Here is a 21,299-nt window from a genome sequence, read left to right as displayed (position 1 = left end):
TTTCCTACTCCTCTGATGCTGCCTGGCCTGCTGTGTTCCTCCAGCTCCACACTGTCTTGAATGGGAGATGTGAATCAGGTATCCTGCGCTGCAGGAGTGTGGAGGAACACTTTTTTTTTCTACTTGCGTGGGTGAGCACAGCTCTAACACTCGAACCATAACAGTATTCATCGTGCGGTGTGCTTGATTAGCAACCCATCTTCTACCATGGATCCATCTGTCTACAAGAAGCACTGCAACACTTCAGTGATTTTTGTAAAGTATCTCCCAAAGCTGAAACTTCTATAATCTCAAATCACACAAAAGGTAGTAGCAAGTGTATCTGCAAGTATTCATCCATATCATGTACTATCCTAACTTAGAAATATATTGTTATACCTCCGCTATCAATGGGTCAAAATCCTGGAACTCTGTATCTTAACAACATCCCGAGAGCACCTTTGCCATAAGATGGTTCAAGAAGGCAGCTTCACCACCACCCTTTTTCAGTAGGGGAATAAATTAGAGACTGCTATGTCCCATGAATGTTTCTTTTTAAAAAGTGAAGAACTGGAAGGATATTTTAAAAGGGTGAATGAATTGAGATAGAAGGAGCCTGCATGGAGCCTTAACGCTGCCATTGACTGTTTAGACCAAATGGCCTGATTCAGTATATATTACTATGACTAGAATTAATTTTAGGACATCCAGCCTATTAAGTCCACTTCACCGTTCAATAGTATCATGGCTGACCTACTTCAATACCATTTTCCTGCACTGTCCCCGTATCACTGTTTAAATATGTAGAAATCTATCAGTATTAGTTATTGAGAATGTTCAAGACCGAGACTCCACAACTCCGTGGGTAGAGAATTCCAAAGATTCACCACCCTATGAGTGAAGAATTCTCTCCTCCTCTCAGCATACCTTGGTTCTCGACTCCACAGCCAGGAGAAAATCCTTTGTGTTTGCTGATTTGTATAATAATTTTGTATGCTCAATGAGATGGCCTCTCATTCTTCTAAACTCGAGAATATAGGCAAATGTATTTCATCTTTCCTCATAGGACAATCACTCTATTCCAAGAATTAGTTTAGTGAACCTTTATTTACCTGTAGTAAGTTTGTTCATCTGTATTGGGACAGGAAGCCATTCAAGTCAGGGAAGGAAATGGGAATGTAATTGTGGTAGAGACAGTATAATCAAGGGGATAGATACTGCTCTCTGCATACGTGAGCAGGAGCCCTAAACGCTGTGTTGCCTCCTGGTGCTAAACTTAAGAACAATTGGCCTATCTCCTTGGAGAGTGAGGAGTGGGATCCTGTAGTCATCGTCCACTTTGATATCAACGATATTGGTAGCACTAGAAAGAAGATATATTGCTGAAAGACTTCTAAGAGTTTGGAGCTAAATTAAAAAGCAAAACCTCCAAGGTGGTAATCTCTGGATGACTACCTGAGCCACAAGTGAACTGCATAGGGTAAATAAAGTCAAGGATTTAAATGGGTGATTCAACCATTGAGTTGAATGGATTTCAGTTTATGGGGCACTGGCGCCAGGTAAAAGGGAAGTGTTCTGATGGGAAGGGCTTCATTAAACCATGCTGGGACTAATATCCTGATGAATAACTAGGGCTATAGAGAGCTTTAAACTGCTTAGAGGAAGGGAGAGTTTAGGAGAGAGGAAATGCAGGTTTACAAAGCAAAATGATATGGCAGCATTATAGGTCAGCTGTTTGGATAATGATACCCAGCAGTAGGTAGGGTTTAAAGGGGAAAAATGGTTTTTGAAAAAGAAAAAATTAATGGCTCTTAAATACATATTGTATTCAGAACGAAATAGGTGCATTAACAAGCTTGATGTAATGGCCATTACAGAAATAAGGTTGCAAGGAAATCAAAGCTGGAACTAAACATTCAGGGGTGCGTGACTTTTCAAAAGGACAGGAAGGAAAGGGTAATGGGCTAGTGTTGTTGGTGCGGGTTGGAATAAGTACAATAGCAAGAAATAGCCCAGATGTAGCACAGTTTACCCGTTGGGGAATTGAGACTGAAGTTCAATTCCCCATCGGGGCGTGCATGCTATCTGAGCTCAGCAGTGCACCTATAAGGACATGTTCGGGTGGCTCAGTTGTTAGCCCTGCTGCTTCACAGTGTCAGGGTCCCAGGTACAATTCAAGCCGCGGGAGACTGTGTGGAATTTCTACATTCTCCCCTTGCCTATGTGGGGTTTTCTCTGGGTGCTCCGGTTTCCCCCCTCAGTCCAAATATGTGCAGGTTAGGTGGATTCGTCATGCTAAATTGCTTGTAGTGTCCAGGGATGTGCAGGTTAGGTAGATTAGCAATGGGAAATGCAGAGTTACAAGGATAGGGTAGGGGGGCGAGTCTGGGTAGGATGCTCTTTGGAGAGTCAGTGTGGACCTGTTGGGCTGACTGGCCTGTTTCCACACTGAAGGGATTCTATGGAAATGATCGTTAATTCATGCAGGTGGAGGTAAGAAATAAAAAGGGAAGGACAACATTTGTAGGAGGAATCTATAGGTTGATGTATAGGACAGCAAATAAATCAGGAGATAATGAGGACATGAGACAAATACAGTACACTAATTATGGGTGACTTTAATCTTCATGTAGATTGTGATAGGTAGATTCGCTGAAGAAGAATTGTGTCAACCCAACCAGGGATAAGACTGTTTTGGATCTAGTGATGTGAAATCAGTCAAGTTTAGTAAATAATATCAATAAAAGATCCCTAAGTAACAGTGAACGTTATACGGTAAAATTTATCATTCAATTTAAGAGGGGCAACTGAGTCAAAAATGACTGTACTGAGCTTAAATAAGGTTCATTACAAAGGGATGAGGGCAGAGCTGACTGGAGTTGACTGGAAAAGGAGTTCAGCAGTAAAGATAATTGAGAAACAATAGTAGATATTTAAGAAAGTGGATCATAGCTCACAGCGATGACGTGCTCCACTGAGGAGAAAGGATTCTTGTAAGAGCCTAAGCCAACCAGGGTTAACCAGATCATCGAATCATAGAACCTTACAGTGCGAAAACAGGCCATTCGGTCCAAGTCCACACAGACCACCTGGAGAGCATCCCAACCAGACCCATCTCCCAACCCTATCCCTGTATTTCTCCATGGCTAACACACCGAACCTACACATCCTGTGAACACTACAGACAATTTAGCATGGCCAGTCGACCTAACTTGCAAATCTTTGGCCTGTGGGAGGAAACCGGAGCACCCAGCAGAAACCCATGCAGACACGGGAAGAACGTCCAAACTCCACACAAGGCCCGAGGCTGGAATTGAATCCGGATCCCTGGTGCTATGAGGCAGCGGTGCTAACCACTGAGCCACCATGTTTGCAGTTTCCTGTTTTCCTTCTCCATTCTTACTTAAATAGTGGGGTTACATTACCACCAATTCTGTCAACATAAAATATAAACAAGTTAACTGTCAGTCATCATCTAACTGCATTATGCATGGCAATGCCTCCAACAGAGTCCACTTGCCAATCAATCAGCACTCTCCTCTCATACAGTATAAAATAAGAAACCTTTGACTTTATAGATATTTTAATCAACCTGTTCAGAATGTGGTGTGACATACCTCTGGAGCAAGTGAGACTTGAACACTTCTGCCCGAGAGGTTGGGACACTGTCACTGCACCACAAGAGCCCTCTTCCCTTGTATTTATATTCTTTGGAGAAGAAAAACATGAATAAAATCTGCTGAAGTAGAGAAACTTGCTTAAGCTAGTTAGTTTATCAACTAGTTACAACAGCTTGAGAGAGAAGATCTATTCCTGTTTAAACCTGGAAGAAATTTTACTTTTTAAACAGTAACTTTTGGTTACTAACTATAAATAGTGTCCCTTAAGATTCCCTCATTCACCCAATGTCTGCCTTTGCTGTAGTTAAACAAGAGTGTGATCAAAGTAAATTTTTCATTTGATTTTCAACCTTGATTCAATTAAATTGACTTTTCCCAATATTAAGATTGTAATCATAATATGTATATTGTTTTATTTTAGTCTTTCCTAGCAAAACAGCCACCTCTTTCAACTGGAAGACCATTAGTAAGTATATGCCTTGGCATTATTGTTACTGTTCTCATCCAACATTTGTGTAGTCAGTATATTTCCTCCAACCCACCCGATATCCTTCCATCGCTGGACTACAATTTACTTGCAGCGTATGAAAATCATGCAAGACTCTACTCCCTCCCTAAACGGAATTTAGCCAAGTTCTTTTTCTGAAGCTGGGATCCTATTTATCTACTTATTTTGTCTATAGCAGTTAAAAATTGTCAGCCAGATCAGGCCTATTTTAATTTTGATCACTGAACTTGGTTGTTAAAGATTATAACTTTATTTAATGCTTGGTGCTCTTAAAAATAGGAAAGAAAATAATAACTTGGAATTGTTGTATTTTGGGAGAAATACTGACTTCACAATTACCTTACATGATTCAATCCTACTGTTTTATAGCTCATATGTTAGTTTTGAATTCAAACAAGCTTTGTCCGGTTGTTAAACATGTCGAGAGTTTTGCTGAATTAAGCCAGTTTGTGATTGAGCTGTATTATCCAAGAATTGGCACTGGTTTAATTCCTATTCTGTATGGAGGTAGGTGATGACAGCGAGGTCAATGCTCAGTGTTTGTAACTGATCATCACTTCAAGAGGGAGAAAAAAGCACTAGTCCTCCTCTTGTACAGTATAAAATAATCAATCTGCTCAGAATGTTGTATTACTAGTCCTTTAATACTGAATATCTGTGGATATAAAAGTAAAGTAATGTCTGGATTGAACTCCGCTTTAATGTTCCCCTTTGGTTAAGAAATCTTTCGAACCAATATATCAAAGCAAATGACAACTTGGTTGAGGCATCAAAGGGTGACGGTTGTTTCTGTAACTTGACACTGCCAAAGCGTTGCCAACTTTAGGGCAGAGCAGAAGCTTTTAAGAGATTGAACGTTTAGGATCTAAAGTTGCACAGGAACACATGACCATAGTTCTTTAATGTCTGTATTTTGTTAAAATTCCTAATTACTTATTTTTGTTCAGGATTCTGCAACAAGAGTTGCTGGAGGTTCTCCAAGAACACCAAGCCGAACTGGAAGTGCCAGCGTTGTTAACGTAACTCCTATTCCAGCAGGAAACAAAAAGATTGATCCCAGTATAAAAGGTACTTGGAATGATTTTAAATGTTTTCTCATCCATCCTTCCCACTGTCCAGAATGTACCAGTGTGTTTTTAAATATAACACCTCCAAATCCATCCAGTCTTCAACAGAGTTATCATTTTTCTGCAGTCCAAATGATTTGGGCAAATTATCTAAGTTTGCAGACGCTGGTAAGTGAAATTTAATAACTGGCAAATCTACCAAATCAGAAATAGTGTATGTTGTATGCTGAAAAAGCTAAAGAGTAAATTGAAATGTAAGGCCTGGTTTATTTAACTCTCAATATATCTTGGCACTCTGTCCCAACCCCTCTCAGAAACTGCAGTCCCAGCTTGCAAACTGCACCCACTTCTAATCTGCAACTTATATAAAAAAAGATATTCAAATTGAGTATTTCTTAATGTAGCACCATTTGAATGCAGAAATTGTATAACATGCAAAAGGTGAAGCTTGTATAAAAACAGACTGAAAGTCAGACTATTAGAATTTGAAAACAAAAGAAGTTGTGTACACTTGGAAGATGAACTGACCGATTAGAGCAAAGAATTAGAGTATGACAAACAGCAACAACAGCAAAACATTAATTTCTATTTGTGAACAACTGTTTCTTTTAACTCTGTGTGGTTAGGATTCGGAATGCACTGCATTGTGTAATGAATGTACAGATTAAATAGCTGCCAAAACAGAATTGAATAAATATGCAAATGTGAAATAGTTGGTGATATGGAGAAATAATTTCTCTACGAAAGAACTAGCACAGGCTCATTGGCTGAATGGCTTCCTGAGCAGTACTGTTCGTAATTCTATAATGGGAGATGTGTATGGTATAGTTTTATTGAAAATGTTTTATGCAACGTTCCCTTTGTATAAAATTGTAGAACATTCCTTTAAATTGAACAACTTTCATCTCTCAAACTCTTATTCAAATGAACAGTTGATTTGCCACTTTGTTGGACTGTTTTATGCAATTCTGATTCAGTGTAAACTTATTATAAGCATAAGAAAGTTCTGGAAGTTAACTTAGACTTGTCAATTTCGTTAATTTTTTTTTTTAGAAGTGCTTTTTGTATTTTGCATTTCTAGGTGCTGCAAGTGAAGGTGTTTTGGCAAATTTCTTCAACAGTCTTCTAAGCAAAAAGACTGGCTCGCCTGGAGGAAGTGGTAGTAACTTACAAGGCTCTGCAAAGAAAAGTGGTAAGCAACTGATTTTTCTTTTTTAAAATAAAAATTTAATAACTCAGCTTTACATAGTGTAAAAGCAGTTCCAAAGTATTTTGAGACCTATCTCGACTCCTGATTAATTTAGAATTAAACCTTTTGCAGCATATTTTGGTATTTTAACACATGCATTATGAAGAAGTTACAATCCAAAATAAGTTGTAAGTTAAAGTGCAATAAAGGCTTAGGATGTTAATATCATGGAATATCATGTTAATAGAACTGGCAGGTTTAGGTTTTTGTAATTTTTAAAACTATGCTCCATTTGATTCCCTCACTGCTCAGCCATAGCAGTGCCATTGCTAATTGCAGCAAGTCCCCATACAAAACAGATGGGTCTGAATTGCCTGTCTTGTTTAAAATCTTAAAGGTCTCAAACCCAAATGCAATCTGCCTTGAACTCACGCACATCTGCTTTTAATGGAGACTGAATGAACCAGGCAACTAATCTCCTCGCGGGAAGTGGAGGCTGATTCTTTTAAAAATTCTACCAAAGCTTGGTTCTTGAAACTTGGCCTGCCAGGAAGAAGTATGAGTATGGCAACTAAAAGGAGGCAAAGTCTGCTAGATGTAGCTGTTAGGTGCCATTCTGGAAGAATTTAATCTTGTCTCATTGACCCCATGTCTTCAAGTCTAAATATCCCACTGACTTGTTCTTTTGGAACTTTCCTCCCAGTTCCTGACCTTTTATAGTCCCTCCCAAGCTTGAAGGGTGTAACTTCCCATCTCTCTACAACATAGCTGACACACATCATTTCCCTCATTAGTTATGACCTTAAATTGGTGACTAATATTTCTTAAATTGGTACATTCATCATATTGACCCTGGTATAGATCAAATTAACTTCAGTGATGATGAAAGCCACCTTAAGTTAGCTTATTCACTGCACTATGCTGCCTAAATGTATCTCCCTCTGGTTGGACTCTGCAACCCACGTTAATGAGCATATAGTTGCCATCACCTAAAGTTTCTGGTTGGAATCATTGACAAATCGTCTGTTTTGTTTTTAAACATGCTCGTAACTGTCACATCTCCTATCACAACCTCACTTCCTTCTGTTGTAACCTTTTGATGTCAAAGAGAGGTTATTTGGAGTTTACCTTTCAAATCCTTGACTGCCTAGCCTTTGCCCCTTATTCACCAATATCTTCAATGTTCTTTTACTCTTCATACTAGGTAGTCCAGCATTTATTACCCATCCCTAACTGTCCTGGCGCAAATGATGGTGAGCTGCCTTATGGAACTGCTGCAGTCCTTGGGATGTAGAATTGTCCAAAATGCTATTGGGAAGGGAGTTCCAGGATTTTGACCCAGGGACAAAACAAACAAAGAACAAAGAAAATTACAGCACAGGAACAGGCCCTTCGGCCCTCCAAGCCTGCACCGATCCAGATCCTCTATCTAAACCTGTCGCCTATTTTCCAAGGATCTGTATCCCTCTGCTCCCTGCCCATTCATGTATCTGTCTGGATACATCTTAAATGACGCTATCGTGCTCGCCTCTACCACCTCCACTGGCAACGCGTTCCAGGCACCCACCACCCTCTGCGTAAAGAACTTTCCATGCATATCTCCCTTAAACTTTTCCCCTCTCACCTTGAAATAGTGACCCCTAGTAATTGAGACCCCACTCTGGGGAAAAAGCTTCTTGCTATCCACCTTGTCTATACCTCTCCTGATTTTGTAGACCTCAATCAGGTGCCCCCTCAACCTCCATCTTTCTAATGTAAATAATCCTCATCTATTCAACCTCTCTTCATAGCTAGCGCCCTCCATACCAGGCAACATCCTGGTGAACCTCCTCTGCACCCTCTCCAAAGTATCCGCATCCTTTTGGTAATGTGGCGACCAGAACTGTACGCAGTATTCCAAATGTGGTTGAACCAAAGTCCTATACAATTGTAACATGATCTGCCAACTCTTGTACTCAATACCCCGTCCGATGAATGAAAGCATGCCATATGCCTTCTTGACCACACTGTCCACCTGCGTTGCCACCTTCAGGGTACAGTGGACCTGAACACCACCCAGATTTCTGTGTATCAATTTTCCCCAGGGCTTTTCCATTTACCATATTGTTCGCTCTTGAATTGGATCTTCCAAAATGCATCACCTCACATTTGCCTGGATTGAACTCCATCTGCCATTTCTCCGCCCAACTCTCCAATCTATCTATATTCTGCTGCATTCTCTGACAGTCCCCTTCACTATCTGCTTCTCCACCAATCTTAGTGTCAACTGCAGTGAGGCAAAAGTGGTGTAGTTCCAAGCCAGGACAGTATGTGGCTTAGAGGGGAACTTAAAGGAGGTGGTGGTCCCATGCACCTGCTGTCCTTCTCTTTCTAAGTGGCAGAGGTTAAAACTTGGAAGGACCTTTTGGAGGAGCCTTGGTGAGTTACTACATGCATCTTATAGATGGTACACACTGCTGTTGAAGTTGTAAATGTGAATATGGTGCAGTCCAACAGATTGCTTCAACCTGGATGGGTGTCAAGTGCCTTGAATGTTGCTGGAGTTGTGCTCAAGGCCGGTGGGGAGTATTCCATCGCACTCCTGACTTGTGTCCTAAAATGTCTGACAGGCTTTGGGGAGGTGAGGTGAGTTACTTGCCACAGAAGTGCTATCTCTGAACCGCCTTTGTGGACAGTGCTTATATGGCTGGTTCAGTTCAGTTTCTTGTCAATGGTAACCGCACCCTCCTTCCCCACTCAGAATGTTGATATGGGGGACTCCAGCAATGGTACTGCCATTGAACATCATGGGTTATGGTTAGCTTCTCTCTTATTGGGGAAGATCATTGTCTGGCACTTGTGCGGTGCAAACGTTTCTTGCCATCTCAGATCAGCACAAGCCTGGATGCTGTTCAGGTCTTGCTGCATAGACACACACAAGTCGTTTCCATATCTGAGAAGTCGCGAATGATGTTGGAGGGAAGATCTTTGAAGCATCTGAAGATGGTTGATCCTGGAACACTACCCTGTGCAACTCCTGCAGATTTGTTCTGGGAATGAGATATTAATCGCCAATGACTACAGCCATCTTCCTTTGTGCTAGGTATGACTCCAATCAATGAAGAGTTTCCACTCTGATTCCCATTGTTTCGAGTTTTGCTGGGCTTCTTGACACCAAGTGCCTGGATCCCTTACATTTTTCTCCCATTCAAGGGTTACAAACCAAAGTATATCACACGACCAACTGACTATTGGCAGACATAGGTCACATTTTCAGTGTCGGTACCTAGGTTTGAATTTCACTTAAACTTCGGGTAAAATTTCCCCTCTTATCCCTCTCGCTGTAATTAAACTAAAATAATTTCTGTAACTAACAAATCTCCTTTACATGGATTCTAAAGGACACTCATACTCGCAATATGTTACTTTGATATACCAAAGTTGTTGTTCTCTTTTTAGTATGGTCAGTCAAAAGTGGAAGATATCTTTTAATTCTTTGTGACTCCAATGTCACAATTTTACAAAAGAACAATGTTTCCAATATGTACCTGCTATTAAAACATTTTTATGCAAACAGTAATGCCAAACATTGAATCCAATGCTACAGAATTATTTATTTCATAAAATCTGCAAATGCAAGTTGAGCAACTCGATTAATTTTTGATTTTGCGATACATAGGGAAGTATGCTAGCAAAAATCTCAACCATTTTTCAGTTCAGTACACAGTTAATTGAATGAGTTCAAGACGCTATATGCTGTATTTGGTTTTCAAAACAAGATTGAAAGTTATATAGAGAAATGTATTCAATTGCTTATCATTTAAAAACCAAAAAAAGACATACTGATGGTGTGTAGTTGTGCATATAATGAATCTTATTTTCTGAACTTTTGTACCGTCTGTAAGGCCACAATTGGGAACAATTGCAAAAAACTCTGGTCTTTTTAACTTTTCAGAGGACAATAAGATTTTCCTTTATATCCTTCCAGAATTATAGTGTTCTCTCACCAGCAGCATGGGTATGATGCTAGGTTAAATGTAAGCGCCACGCTAAGTCTGCACAGTAATTTATTTCACATACTTAAGAATACTCTTGGGAAATTTCTTCAGAAGCATATGCCTACCGTGACCTCAGGACTTCCCAAATTGCTTTACAATCATTGGAAGTTTTGTTTTGTTAGTGGGATATGGCATCTCTAGCAGCCCAGCACTACTTCCCAATCCCTATTGCCCCTTGAGAAGGTGGTTGTGAGCCACAGCCTTGAACTGCTGCAATCCATCTGTTGTAGGGGCATCTACAGTACACTTTGGGAGGGAGTTTTGGGATCTTGATTCAGTGACCATGAAGGAATGATGATATATTTCAAAGCCAAAATGGTGTGTGACTCAGGTGGGAACTTGCAGATGGTGGTAACCCCATGCAACTGTTGCCCTTGACCTTCTTGTAGTGCAAAGGTTTGGAGTGTGCAGGAACCTTGGAGAGTCACTACTTTACCTCTTGCAGATGATGCATACTGCTGGCCACTGTGTGTTGCTGGTGGCAAGTGTGAATAGAGAAGGCGGTAATTCAAGTTCCAGTTAAGCAGACTGCTTTGTCTTGAGTTGTGTCAAGCCTTTTCTTGAATGTTGGAGCTGGACTCACCAAGGCATAGGGAGACTATTCGATCAAATTCCTGGCTCATGTCTTCTCTGGTGGGCAAGCTTTGGGAACTCCGGAAGTGAACTACGTATTGCTCTGGTCCGCTATGTCCCTCCCTCTTTGCCTCTTCAACAGAAACTATTGCTTGATCCATTACAGAGAACACTTAAGAGTCGACCACATCGCTGTGGCTGTGGGGTTACATGTAGGCCTGACTGGCCAACCTGCTCGTGAACCAAATGAGTTTTGATGATTGTCAAGGTCACCATCACTGAGACTGGCTTTCACTTCTGGATTTTATTCATTGAATTTAAATTCCACAAGCTGCCATGATGGGATTTAAACTTGCATCGGGCAAGCATTAGCCAGGACCTCTGGATTACTAGTCCAGTGAATTACAACTGCAGCAATGTTGTAAAAAGACACATGGTATTTTGGCATATTGAATAGTGTTGGAGTGTAACCAATACACCAGTAGTTAATGGTTAATTTTACATTTTAAATTTTGACATTGTGTGTCTGGTGCGCAATGCATTCTTGTTCTAACTTTCTTCTTGTTCTGTGTGTGATGACAGTTGCTGCAGGTTGTTGGCCTCGTTAAGGTCAGTGTTTTGCTTAAGCTTTGAGCTTTTGGAATCGTGAAGGTTGCACAAATTAATTTTCTTTCAGTGCTCAGCATGCCCATTCTTTTTACTTTATTTCGGTTTGCTTTCAATTTGAATGCCGATTTTGTTTTTTAAGCCATTGGGCAAAAAGGAACCCATTTTCATCAGTTTGCAAACTACATGGTCTTTATTGTCCCAATTGGCAAAAATGTATATCAATTAGATATTTATGACCAGCTGCAGTTCCTTTGAAGTTCTAGATATTATGGTACATACATTTCTAAAAATGCAGTTACTGGCATAACTGGTTTGCACCTAATGCATGTAAAAATTCAATCTAGTGCAGCGAAAAAATATTCTTGAACATACTAGAAAGTACACTTTAATATCTCTGCACTTTAAGTTACAATGGTACTGAACTGATTTGATGCATTCCAATTGAATATCATAAGAAAAGTGTAATTTAAAGTGTACACAGTGTCAATATTAACTCATTAGTAGGACTGGCATACAAAGCACGACTTGAATGTCTTAACCAATTCATTGTGTACCTGAATCAGCCATTGGTTTATACTAAGAAAATCCCAGGGATATAGTGATCCAAAACATTATAAATTCCAAAATCATCCATGATACAAGTAAAGTTCCATAAAAATGAAATTTAATAATTCAGCTAGTTACCATGCTCATGAACATTATTACCTAGTTGCTTATATCCTGCAGTTCTGTACCAAAAACATTAACTAATTGGAAAACATAACTGAGGGTCTGAAGTTCACGAACACCGAGGTAATACAAATGTGGACAGTTGAGAAGCTGCTTGTGGTCCCAATTCTTAAGGTCTCTGTCCTTAATGTCACAGAATTCTACAAAAAGCGAATGCAGGTGTACCTTGCTATCTATCTCCTGTTTTCTTATTAAAATATCGTAATCTTAGTTGGAGTCAAATCAGATAATTTCCAGGTTCCACCTGTGCCAGCTATTTTCTGGATAGTCACGGCACAATCATATTTTTCATTTTTCCTATCTGCTTTCCTCATGCTCAGATATTCAATGCAGAAAGGTAACTTATGCTGACATCATAGTACTGTGGGAAAGCTGAAGGTGGTTGAAATTGTTTCTCCTTTCCATCTCATACAGAGGACTATTACCAAACCACCTGTTGGAGTTCAGGACTAATGAATCATTGAGTAGAGGGTGAATATTTCAGAATTACATTCAGCACCAAACTGCAGTATTGCTACAACTGTGAACCTACAGCGTAGTGACAATCATAAAGTCAACTCCAGTCCTTTCTCTGTATCCTTGTTAGCATTTTCTTTACAGATATTTTTCTCCTTTTAAAATCTATTGTGGACTTTGTGGTGCTGTTTCGTCTAGGACATTCTATGTCCTAACGGTGCATTCAAAAGGAATTAGACTCTTATCTGAACAGGAAGAATGTACAGGGAGAAGGCAAGAGAATAGAACGAAATGAGTTTCTTATTCGGAAAACTGGTATGCAGACAAAGAGCAGAATGGCCTCCTGTGTTGTACCATTTTTAAGATTTCCTTCAAGTTAAAGCAATCTCTATGAAACTCTGTTGTTCTGGAATGTGGAGAACATTGACAAGGCCAAACTGATTTTTCTTTTAATGTGTTGATTCAGGGATGTGAACATTGCTGGCTAGGCCAGCATTTATTGCTCACCTGCAGTTGCCCTGGAGAAGGTGGTGGTGAGCTGACCTCTCGAACACTGTAGCCTACGTGGTGTGGTTGCACCCACAGCACTGTTTGTATGGCAGCTCCAGGACATTGACCCTATGCTAGAGAATAAATGGTAACATAGTCCCAGTAGCAGTGTATGACTTGGAGGGAATGTGCAGGTAGTGGTGCTGTTGTAGATCTGCCCTTGCCTGTTATGGTGGTAGAAGTGAAAGGTTTGAAATCTGCTGTCAAACGAGACTTTGGTGAGTTGCTGCAGTGTATCTTGTAGATGGTGTACACTGCTGCTGCTGTTCTGGTGGTAAAGGAATGAATGTTAATGATTAGGGTTAGAGAGCTTCCGGCTCTCCTTGCGCCCCTTTTGGAAGCCTACCGTCTCCCCATGGCCCCTTTTGGAACAGCCCCCTACCTACATCTCTCTTCGGAACACCTGCCCACTCCCTGTGACCCCTTTTGGAAACACCCCTTCTCCCAATGCCCTTGAAGTTCATTACTAACTGTCAGCAGCAAATGGAGACGAAGCCTAGCCTATGATTGGAGGAGTAAATCTTCAACATTTTACCTTCTGTTTTTGGAAGTGTCTTTACTCTGGTCACCCCATGAGTGAATTTTGGGGATGGATCTGCCCACCTTCCTATGTATCTAGAGCACTATATCACTGTCTGTCTAACTTGCTTTCAAATGATATTGCTGAGAGGTGGGATGTAGATGAGAAATAATAGGTAACCGTGTTTAGATTCTTCAGACCAAGATATACTTTGCGTGCTTGGTGTTACTGACCATATGCTTAATGCAATGCAACTCTGTAAGGAGTATACTCTGTGTAAATAGTATTTTAATTTGCTTTGAGCACCTCCAGTCCAATCACAGATGCAAACTGTAACTTCCCATTATGCCAATGCCACAAGTTTACTGCCGATGTATCATTAAACGCTGCTTTTATTGTTCAGGGGATGAGAACGTGATGGTGAGTTGCTATCTTGAACAGTTGGGATGCATATAGTGCTGTTAGGATGTGAATTCTGGGATATTGATTTCATGATGTTATGTGACATGGAGGGGAATTTCGAATGGTGTGTTTCTGTGTACCTGTTGCTCGTAGCTTTGGTGGTAGAGGTGCCAGTTGTGGAAGATGCAATCGAAAAAGCCTTGATGAGTCACTGCAGTACATCTTCTAGATGATGCACACTGCTGCCACTGTGCATCAGGTGGTGAATGAGCAGCCAATCAAGTGTGTTGTTTTGACCTGGATAGTGTAAAGCTGCTTCTGTGTTGGAGTTACTCATCAAGGCCAGTAGAAAGTATTCCATCGCATTCGTGACTTGTCTTGTGGATGATGGACAGGCTTTGGGAGACAGGAAATAAAATGATACTTCCCGTAGAGTCATAGAATCTTAGAGCTGTACTGCATGGAAACAGACCCCATCTCATCCATGTCAACCAGATATCCTGAATTAATCTAGTCCCATTTGCCAGCATTTGGCCCGTATCCCTCTAAACCCTTCTTATTCATATACCCATCTAGATGCCGTTTAAATGTTGTAATTGTACCAGCCTCCTCCACTTCCTCTGGCAGCTCCTTCTATATATGCACCACCCCCTGCATGAAACAGTTGCCCCTCAGGCCCCTTTTAAATCTTCCCACTCTCAACTTAAATCTATGCCCTGTAGTTTTGGACTTTCCCCCCCCGGGGTAAAGACCTTGGCTATTCACCCTATCCATGCCCTTCATGATTTTATAAACCTCCAAGGTCATCCTTCAGCCTCTGACGGTCCAGGGAATATATCCCCAGCTTATTCAGCCTCTTCCCTATAGTTCAAACCCTCCAATCCTGACAACATCCTTGTAAATCTTTTTTGAACATCCTCCCTATAGCAGTATTCCAAAAGTGGCCTAACCAATGCCCTGTACAGTTGCAACGTGACCTCCCAACGCAATGCACTGACCAATGAAGACAAGTGTACCAAACACCACCATCACTATCCTGTTTACCTGGGACTCCACTATCAAGGAACTATGAACCTGCACTCCAAGGTCTCTTTGTTCAGCAACACTTACCAGGACCTGACCATTCAGTGTACGTGTCCTGCCCTGATTTCCCTTTCCAAAATGCAGCGCCTAAATTAAACTCCATCTGCCACTCCTTGGCCCATCGGCCTATCTGATGAAGGTGCTGTTATACTGTGAGGTAACCTTCCTCAGTGTCCACTACACAACCAATTTTGGTGTCATCTGCAAACTTATTAATCATACCTCCTATGTTCACATCCAAATCATTGCTATAAATGCCAAAATTAAGTGATGATAACCCTGCAGAATTACCAAAATCTGACCTGTTCTTGGAGCCCCAACATGTAAATGGCTGGCCCAAATCAGTTTCTGGTTAATGGTAAACCCAAGGATAATGATCATGGAGGATTCAGCAACTGTAATTGCATTAAATATGCAATAACTAGTTTTGTTGACAATGCTTATTGCCTGGTACTTTTAATGCAATTACTTGTCACTTACCAGCCTAAGCCTGAATGTTGTCCAGGTCTTGCTGCATTTGCACATAGTGAAATAGCCTCTCTGGAGAGTTACAAATGAAAATTATGTAATCATCAGCAAGCATGTCCACTTTTGTTCTTTTGGAGACAAGATCACTGATTAAAGCAGCTGAAGACGGTTGGGCCAGAACAGTAACCTGAGGAACCTCAGGAAGTGATGGTTAAACAGTTAATCCAGGTAGCCAGGTAACGTTCTAGGTTCAAAAGCTGCCATGGCAGACGGTGGAATTTGAATTCAATAAAAATAAATCTGAAATCGGCCTAATAATGACCATGAACCAATTGTTGAATGTCAGAAAAATGCATCCTGAGGAATTGTTGCAGTTATGTCCGGTTACAGAGATGATTGGTCTCCATTACCAGAGGGCTCTGGTAATGCAATGTAGTGTCTCTCCCAATGGCCTGGGAGGCCTGGGTTCAAGCCACACCACCTCCAAAGGAGTGTAATAACATCTCTGAGCAGGTTGATTAGAAATCATCTACTTTGAGAAGCCTGGACTAAGATGATTGAACTCCAACAAAAGCAATTGTTTTGCTTTGTGCCCAGAATGACTCCAACTGGCAGAGATTTTCCCCCTAATTCTCTCAGACTCCAGTTTTGGAAGGGCTCCTTAATGAAATACTTAGCTAAATGCTGCCATGATGTCAAAAACAGTCACTTTCCTTTACCTTCTTGAGTTTTGCTCTTTTGTCTATATTTGAACTGAGGCAAGGAGTTCAGGAGCTGAATAAGCTTGGTGGAATCCAAAATGAGCATCTGTGACCAGATTATTTGTAAGTGTCACTTAAGAGTGTTATCAGCAGCCTTTTCCATAAATTTGTTGATGGTTGAGTGTGGACTGATAGGACAGTAATAGTCCATGTTGGATATGTCCTTTTTATGTACAGGGCATACCTGGGCAATTTCTGTATTGTTGGGTAGATGCCAGGGTCACTAGGGCTGGTTTGTCATTGCCATTTCCAGTTTCTAAGTCGATGCCAGGAGGTCAGTCTGGTTTCATTTCTTTCTTTAATATTTGCATTTGTACATGTCTAAGTATCTGCTGATTTTTACTTAACATAATTTCACTTCTGGTTTATGCTGCAAAGTTGCATCAAAACAGAATTGTACGTGTTTTATTTTGCATTGATGCCTGATGTGTCATAGAACAGGTCTACTTGTGACTCTCCTGAGGTGCGTATATTGAGTTATGGCCTGATCTAAAAGACTTTAGTCAGATTTGTGGAGTAATATAGTTTGAGTTTGCTAAATTGAATAACTTCATCTTTTTTTTTTAAAAAGATGACTCAAGCCACTCACCATGTTCTCTCTCAGCTACTACTTCCTCTTCGTGGCATAACACATTCCTTTCCTTCCTATTCTATTGACTTAAAATGTCCACAAATATCTTCAATTTCATTTGACTAGACTTCCAATCACTAGTATTAGAAATCTATCGTGTAATATTTATTATCCTAATACTATGGTTTACAATCATGAGTCCAGAATCCTTTATTTCATGCCCTAGGATTTAAATGCATTTCCAATTAAAGCTGTTACTATATTATGATCTCCAACTGTTCTGAAATACGTGCAGGAAGTGCAGACTAATAGATAAAAGCAAGAGGATGTCTCTCAAAGAGAAGAGTCCTTAACTCTGAGAAATAAAATTCAATTTATTGAATGAATTACAAATTACAAATTTGAGATATCCTCTTGCTTTTATCTATTAGCCCGCACTTCCGGCACCTATTTCAGAACAGTTGGAGCTCATAATGTAGTAACTGCTTTAATTGGAAATGCATTTAAATCCTAGAGCATGAATTAAGGATTCTGGATTCTTGATTGTAAACCATAGTATCAGTATAATAAATATTACAAGATGACTTCCAATTACTAATATTGGAAATATTAGTCAAATAAAATGTCCACAGATATTTTAAATTTCAAGTTAAGAGAATAGGAAGGAAAGTAATGTGTTCATAATTCAAATTTGTGTAACCTAAGGGGCAGCCTTTTCAGGCAGAAGGTAGCATGTGTATGGAATGAGCTGCCAGAGGAAGTGGTGGAGGTTGGTACAACAGCAACATTTAAAAGGCATCTGAATGCGTACATGAATAGAAAGGGTTCAGAGCGATATGGGCCAAATGCTGGCAAATGGGATTACATTTATTTAGGGTATCTGGTCCCATGACCAGTTGGATTGAAGACTCTGTTTCTGTCCTATACAGCTCTATGACTCAATTGTTTTGTCCAAAAAAAACCAAACAAATCATCAACTGACACTTTTCTTAATTGTATAGTCTATGCCAAAAAAATAATTTTCACTTCGTCATGAAATATGTAGATATTTTATCCTTTACTTCCTGAGTTTCTCGTGGGGTAAAACTGATTTCTTAAATATCAGTTAAATATTAAAAATGTGATAGCACTCTACCACTGTTTCAGCTTCACAAAATGCTGAGGGATAACAACCTACCATGCTCAATTTTCCTTAATTCTATGGCTCTTTTTTTTGTCTGAATGTTATAATGAATTTGGTTCCTTGGCCAAATGTACTATCAATTTTTAGTGCATTTATTTAGATACTCATCACTGCTCAGTGAGCTTTTTTTTCTCAAGTGAAATTAATGAATCCAGCTCGGTTGACACTCAATTTATCAGGAATTAGGATTTTAATGTGAACCGATTGGAAAATGTAGGCATTACTTCCCTCTTTGTACAAGAATAAACACTGAAATTGTTGAATTAAAATTGTCATGATAAATGCTCCTGATTTTAGAACTTAAACTTGAATCGTTTGGCATTAAGTGATTTAGTTACGGTATCTGTTGAAGTCTATTTGTAGCTTGGATAGATTTTGATTACCTTTTGGTAGGTTCTGGTCCAATTGAGTTTAAGTTGTATATTATAGTTTCTTTAAATTCCACACAATTATTTTGGCTCAATTTGCCATTAGGTTTATTCACATTTATATTATTTGCAGGGAATTGATTTTTTCAAAATTTGTTATTTTGAAAAAAAATTCAAACATCAACATGAATAAATTACAAACAAATGGCTGTCACCTCATCAGTTGTACTTAGTTTCTGTGCTTAGTCAATGACATCCACCACCTCTGAAGGAAAAATGGTAATATCACTGAATTGTTTGAGTGATGCTTTAAGGTATTGAATCTGAATTCTTATTTCCATAAATTAATGGAGTTTATCCTGAATTTGAGACTTGCTTTCTTGAGTTATTTGAAAGGAATTAAGTTGCTATAGGGCCTGTCCTGTGTGTACAGTTCTATTTTCTATGTTCTGTGGAACATTTGTTGAGGTTACAAAGGCTGATAATAGTAATCACCTTACTTTGCACCTGGAACCACTATGTTCTTGATGCTGATTGACCTGCCTCTTTATTGCAAATTGGTTGCTTCTGCAAACTGTCACGCATGACACTTTTTATCACCAGAAGCAGATGCATAGTTCACTTTGCTCTTCCATCATATTGTGCACTCATTTTCTTAGTATACTGTAATAAAGTATTTGTTTATTAAAGTTCACAAGCTCTTGGCTGCTGCACGTCAAGATTGGTTGGAAGGTGAAATGCGGTTTCAAAGAAAACAGTAAAATTACATGTCTTTATCAGTGGAAAGTGTTTTTTAGACTAGACCAAACTAACTTCATACTGAAAAATCTCAAACAGGTTGTGGAAACGTGAGTACAATTGTACCTCTGACATTGATCAGTGTAATCCCAGTTCTGACTATGGTTTAACGAATGTTTATAAAAGACCAAATACATGATAAGATTTTCAAAATTGGTGCCAGTTATTAACTTATTGCCATGACTAATATGCCATTAAATTTGCAGACAGACTAAAATCCAGTCTCACTGTTTCCTGCTGCTTTGAAAGGTAAAGCAAACAACTTTTTTTCCCCCCATTTTTAGGCCACAAACCAGTCTTAACAGATGTACAAGCAGAACTGGACAGAATTGCACGTAAACCAGAAGCTATGTCTGCAGCTCATACATCCATAACAGAAGACAAAGCATCTTGAAGAAAGCAACTTAATACAATGCCCTGTGTTATTGGCTTCACCTCTCCTTTTTCCTTCAGAACGTGTACTGAGGATCAAAGGCTGTTTTTGAAGTATACTGGACTACTACGTTTTGAGTCTTCAATGAATTGTTCAATGTATGTAAGGAAACTGTTTCGAGAGGAAAATACAATGCTGCAAAATGATTCTGCTAATGTGTTTTCTGAGAGGAAAAATAATGAGAAGAGCTTAATTATTGGAACTTGCATCTTTGTTCAAATAATGCTAATTTGCAGCCAATGTTGATGTGTTATCTGTATTTCCCAGGTGTTAATTTGGGAAATGTCATATACTGATGGTGAATACGGTGCCTGACAAAGTATCTAAACGTGTATTGCTGCCCAGAGGTAGCAATAGCCTCAGAATCCAGGCTACATAAACTTTTCAGAAACTTGCATCCTGAAAATACTGCCTCAGCTGAATTCTTGGTGGCTAACAAGTATGCAGAACTGAAGTGTTCTTACAACGGTCTTTAAAATACTGAACAAAATGGTGCAAAGCCTAATTTTATATACCAATATGTTACTTGTCAATCGCAATGTTAAAACAAAATAAAAGGGGGTGGAAATTGTCACTCAAGGACAGTATATTACTTCAACTTGAACACCTTGTCATTTGTTCTGGTTGTTAGTATAGTACTTCCTTAACTCAATCCTGTCTGGTTTCTGTATTGTGCTGTTTCTAATTACAGAAAGATGTGTAAGGATAGCAATCCTTCAATAAAGTTGTATTTATTCTCTGCAACAGATCTAAAAGTACTTTGGGGTTTGTTTAGAAAATGTACCAGTAAATCAACTGTCACTTAAATGTTTGCCTTTGCACTAACTTCAGCCTTCCTTTAGGAGGCCTCATTCTCTTCTTGTCATTGTTTCATGAAAAGAATAGCCTCAACAGATTTTCTTCACACAGCATGTAATATTTTTTCTTATCATTAGTTTTTTTTTATGTGTTGAAGTCCCAAATAGCAGAGCCAAACATGAAATGTTTGCTTCCAGTAGTGAAGACACAAGAACTTTGAAAATTATGTACCCACTACTTCAAATAAATGCTTACCCAGTCTGAATCTATGCACACTGAGCCACATAAGCGTGATCTTATTTGTCTCTGGTATTCTGTAGCACATTTGGTAACTGTTTTGCTTTGGTATGAAAATGAGCCATTCGGATCGGTTTCATCTTCGTTTTAATGTCATTCTCTACTGTGGCTCTCAGTATTTAAATGATGAAGCTAGTTGACATATCGTACTTCTGCCTGCTCATTGGTGGTGCTGTCCACCTTCATGTTATCATAATTTCCCAAAGCCATTTTATTTTAAAGAAAACAAATCCCATTATTTTCCAAGTCCCCCTTGAAGGTTACTATTGAATCTATTTGCATTGCCTTTTAGGCAGTAAGT

The 21,299-nt window shown here is 39.5% G+C and overlaps 1 protein-coding gene across 1 annotated transcript in view; it reads left to right on the top strand.

Annotated features, from left to right (window-relative positions):
- LOC109934371 (cytoplasmic dynein 1 light intermediate chain 1) overlaps nt 1–20,970 on the top strand; it is a 46,018-nt gene extending 25,048 nt beyond the window's left edge. The window contains exons 10-13 of the mRNA XM_020533184.2: nt 4,021–4,065; nt 5,055–5,175; nt 6,256–6,366; nt 19,755–20,970. Coding sequence (XP_020388773.1) covers nt 4,021–4,065; nt 5,055–5,175; nt 6,256–6,366; nt 19,755–19,864 — 387 coding nt within the window. The 3' untranslated portion in view covers nt 19,865–20,970. The remainder of the gene's footprint in view (nt 1–4,020; nt 4,066–5,054; nt 5,176–6,255; nt 6,367–19,754) is intronic.
- The last annotated feature ends 329 nt before the right edge of the window (nt 20,971–21,299 follow it).

Source organism: Rhincodon typus, chromosome 2, assembly GCF_021869965.1.
Source record: "Rhincodon typus isolate 14 chromosome 2, sRhiTyp1.1, whole genome shotgun sequence".
NCBI lineage: Eukaryota > Metazoa > Chordata > Chondrichthyes > Orectolobiformes > Rhincodontidae > Rhincodon > Rhincodon typus.
The sequence above is the reverse complement of the archived record's forward strand: the minus strand, read 5'-3'. Positions and strand labels throughout refer to the sequence as shown.